We start from the raw sequence: 3842 nt of genomic DNA, 5'->3' as shown, positions 1-3842 counted from the left end.
GCGGGCACCACCGCTTCTGCCCCATAAGTCAGGAAAAACGGGGTCTCCCGAGTGGGCGTCCTCGGAGTGGTGCGGTGGACCCAGAAGACACTAGGAAACTCATCTAGCCAGTTAGACTAGGTCAGCTCCAACCTAGTCTTCAATCCTAGCAGAATGGTTCGGTTAACGTTCTCTACCTGGCCATTTGCCTGGGGATGACCGACCGACGTGAAGTGTTGGCTGATCCCGCGCTTGGTGCACCAGCTCCGGAAGGGGTTTTCGGCGAACTGCCGCCCATTGTCAGATATCAAGACATGTGGAATCCCGAAGCGGCAGACTATGTTCTTCCAGAAGAATTTCTGAACTACCTTTCCAGAGATAGTGGCCAGGGGCTCGGCCTCCATCCACTTTGTGAAATAGTCGATGGCCACCACGAGGTGCTCGTACCTTCCGGGAACTCGGGGAAAGGGGCCTAAAAGGTCTATTCCCCACTGGGCAAAGGGTCAAGGGTTGTGGATGGGGACCATCTCCCGAGTGGGCTGGTGACGCAGTAGGGCGTGCACCTGGCAAGCTCGGCATTTCTGAACTAGAGCCGCAGCATCTTGAAACACTGTGGGCCAATAGTAGCCTAAGAGCAGGCACTTTTTGGCCAACACCCAGGATCCCACATGTGCCGCACATAAGCCTTCGTGAACTTCACGGAGGATGTAGTCGCTCTTCTCAGGAGTCACGCACTTTAGCCAGGGAGGCAGATACGACCTCCTGTAAAGGGTCCCCCCGGCGTAGGCGTACTTAGCAGTTCTGAGCTGGAGTCGACGAGTTTCGGTTCTATCCCCGGGAAGGACACCCGAGCCGAGAAAGTCCATGAGAGGAGTCATCCAGGAGGCCGGGCTGGCTATAGCCAAGATCCGGATCTGGTCAATGCTTTTTTGTTTGACCACCTCTACCAAGACTTCCTTGCTCAAGTGAGCAAACGAGGAGGACGCCAGTTTTGACAGGGCGTCCGTGCGCTTGTTCTGTGATCTCGGCACCCACTCGATTTCAAAGGCATCAAACAAGGTTATCGCCTCTCGTGCCTTAACCAAGTATTTTTTCATGACGTCCTCCTTAGCTTCATACTCCCCGCGGATTTGGTGGACTACGAGCTGAGAGTCGCTCCAGACTTTGATCGCGGTTATACCCATCTGGTGGGTTATCCGCAACCCTGTCAATAGAGTCTCGTACTCAGCCTCATTGTTGAATGCCGGAAAGTCGAATCTGAGCGCGTAGGTCAACTCTTCCCCGATGAGCGAGGTGAGCAACAAGCCGGCCCCGCTCCCTTCCTTACTCGAGGCCCCGTCTACGGATAGTACCCACGGCTCTTCTGGCCGTGCCTACTCGGGCGGAGAGTTCGGCTCAGCCATGGACAAACTTGCCCCCTCGGCAAGGAAGTCTGCCAAAGCCTGAGTTTTGATAGCAGTGCGGGGCTGATAGCCGATGTCGTGCTCGGCCAATTCGACGGCCCACTTGGTCATCCTACTCGAGACCTCGGGTTTCGTGAGTATCTGTCGCAAGGGCTGATCGATCATGACTACAATGCTGTGGGCTTGGAAGTAGGGTCGGAGTTTTCGGGCGGCATGTACCAAAGCGAGGACCAATTTTTCCGCCGGTGTGTACCGCGCTTCCGACCCCTGTAAAGCTCGGCTGACATAGTATATTGGCTTCTGGGCCTCCCTATCTACCCGCACCAGAACCGCGCTAACGGTCTCGTTGCAAGCGGACAAGTATAGGAACAGAGTTTCCCCCTGCTCCGGGACGGTCAGGGTGGGTAGTTCGGCCAGATATGCTTTCAGGTCAGCGAAGGCTTTGTGGCATTTCTCAGTCCATTGAAAGTCCTTAGGTGCTTTTAGAATCCGAAAGAAGGGCAGCCCCCTCACCGCGGAGCGCGAGAGGAATCTATTTAGGGCGGCCATCCTTCCCGTGAGCTGCTGGACTCCTTTATGCTCCTCGGAGGGGCCATGCCCACGATGGCCTGGAGTTTATTCGGGTTGGCCCGGATCCCCTCTCGGGACACCAAGAATCCTAGAAACCTGCCCGACCTAACTCCGAAGGTACATTTCTTCGGGTTCAGTCGCATTCGGCTCTCCCATAGGATATCCAAGATCTCCCTCAAGTCGGGGATGAGCCGCTAGTCAGTTCGGCTTTTAACGATCATATCGTCCACGTAAACCTCCACGCTCCTGTCGATCTGATTTTAGAATAGTTTGTTGACCAGGCGCTGGTAGGTAGCTCCAGCGTTTTTCAGCCCAAACGGCATAGTCCGGTAGCAGTAAGTTCCTTCCTCAGTGATGAAGGAGGTCTTCTCCCGGTCTTCTTCGGCCATCTCTATCTGGTGGTATCTCTTGAAGGCATCCAGGAAACACAAAACGTCAAAACCCACAGTAGAGTCTACTAACCTGTCGATCCTCGGCAAGGGGAAGCAATCTTTCGGGCAGGCCTTATTGAGATCTGTAAAGTCCACGCACATCCTCCAGGACTGGTCCTCCTTCTTGACCAGGACAGGATTAGCTAATCAGGTCGGGTAATACACTTCTAGGATGATCTTGGATTCCAACAGCTTGACGACCTCCATCTTGATCACCTCGTTCCTTTCTAGGGCGAAACTCCTCTTCTTCTGCTTCACCGGCTTGAAGCGAGGATCCACATTGAGGTGGTGGACGGCCAGACCAGTCGAAATTTTAGGCATGTCTTCAACCGTCCATGCGAAGACCCGGGAATACTCCCTCAATAGGACCTTCAAACCCTCCTTCTCCTCAGAGGGTAGCCGTGCACCAATGCGGAGGACCTGGTCTGGCCGATCTTCCCTCAAGGGGAACTCCTCGATCTTGTCCTGAGTGCCCAGCTGTCGAGCCTCCTTCCCCGGGATGTAGGGCTCCAAACTGGTCATCTGGGTGACCACCTTCTCCTGTCCCCGAAGCATGGCCAGGTAGCAAGCTGTGACCACTTCTGGGTCTCCATGCACCTCAGCTATCCCTCCGGGGGTGGGAAATTTGACGCTGAGGTGGAGCGAGGAAGGAATAGCTCGGAGGGCGTTCAGAGCGGGCCTCCCCAAGAACACATTGTACGGGGATGGCTGTTTGACCACCACAAAGTTGACAGGGATGGTCCGGCATTTGGGGGCCTACCCTACCGTAACCATCAGGGTGATCATTCCTTCCGGATTGATGGGTGGTCCGGTGAAGCCTACTAGGAGTGTCCGAACCGGGGTCAACTGTCTATCCTCCAAACCGAGCTCTTTGAACATCCGGTAAAACAGGATGTCCACCGCACTCTCTTGGTCGACATACACTTCTTTACCCGATAGTTGTTGGTGACGACGTCTATCATGATGGTCTCGTGGTTCCCGGACGCCAGGGGAACCGCATCCCTCGGACCGAAGGTGATCTCTTCGTCCATGGGCAAGCGCTTCAGGGAATCATCCCCCTCGGGGGGAGGTCGCCTGTTCTTCCGAGCTGCATGGCTGTCCCCTCCGTGGGGCCCCCAGCGATGATGTTTATCAGCCCCGCTAAGTTCTGGAGGTCCTGGTCGGGGAAGTTGCCCCGAGGAACGTCACGCCGCTCAGGGCGGTAGCGACGCTGGCCCTCGCCCCTATCTCCGCGGTAGGTGCGTCCCGGCTCCTGACCCGGTCGACCTTGCCGCACAAATCGTCCCAGGAAGCCGCGCTAGATCAGATCCTCGATCTCCTTCCGCAAGGCCCAACACCCCTTCGTGTCATGCCCAACGTGAGATTCGCGGGAAGTAAAACAGTCGGGAGTAATTGGCGAATAGTGAGCGTACCCTGTGTAGTTGGTCTGCATTACCATTTATACCTGCTCGAGAGTCCG

General features: G+C 55.8%; 2 protein-coding genes across 2 annotated transcripts; both read right to left on the bottom strand.

Moving 5' to 3' along the window:
- Positions 1-482: 482 nt before the first annotated feature.
- Positions 483-1931, bottom strand: LOC140013416 (uncharacterized). Its single transcript, XM_072062689.1, has 2 exons — positions 1391-1931; positions 483-1183 (listed from the first exon to the last, which is right to left on the bottom strand). Exons 1-2 carry the CDS (start codon positions 1929-1931, stop codon positions 483-485), a joined length of 1242 nt encoding a protein of 413 aa, XP_071918790.1.
- Positions 1932-2212: 281 nt separating this feature from the next.
- On the bottom strand, positions 2213-3414 carry LOC113739156 (uncharacterized). Its single transcript, XM_027266400.2, has 3 exons — positions 3316-3414; positions 2600-3091; positions 2213-2359 (listed from the first exon to the last, which is right to left on the bottom strand). Exons 1-3 carry the CDS (start codon positions 3412-3414, stop codon positions 2213-2215), a joined length of 738 nt encoding a protein of 245 aa, XP_027122201.1.
- Positions 3415-3842: the final 428 nt, after the last annotated feature.

This window comes from Coffea arabica, chromosome 8c, assembly GCF_036785885.1.
Source record: "Coffea arabica cultivar ET-39 chromosome 8c, Coffea Arabica ET-39 HiFi, whole genome shotgun sequence".
Classification (NCBI taxonomy): domain Eukaryota; kingdom Viridiplantae; phylum Streptophyta; class Magnoliopsida; order Gentianales; family Rubiaceae; genus Coffea; species Coffea arabica.
This window is presented reverse-complemented; position numbering and strand designations above follow the sequence as displayed.

Bases quoted from the DNA above. Each gene is read 5' to 3' on its own strand.
- LOC113739156 (XM_027266400.2), bottom strand. From the start codon at position 3,414: ATGGACGAAGAGATCACCTTCGGTCCGAGGGATGCGGTTCCCCTGGCG. The intron at 3,092-3,315 runs GTAAAGAAGTGT...GTGGTCAAACAG, and splicing joins TCGTCACCAACAACTATCGG to CCATCCCCGTACAATGTGTT. The intron at 2,360-2,599 runs GTGATCAAGATG...GATGCCTTCAAG, and splicing joins TCGCCCTAGAAAGGAACGAG to AGATACCACCAGATAGAGAT.
- LOC140013416 (XM_072062689.1), bottom strand. From the start codon at position 1,931: ATGGCCGCCCTAAATAGATTCCTCTCGCGCTCCGCGGTGAGGGGGCTG. The intron at 1,184-1,390 runs GTTTGTCCATGG...CTCTATTGACAG, and splicing joins CTTCCTTGCCGAGGGGGCAA to GGTTGCGGATAACCCACCAG.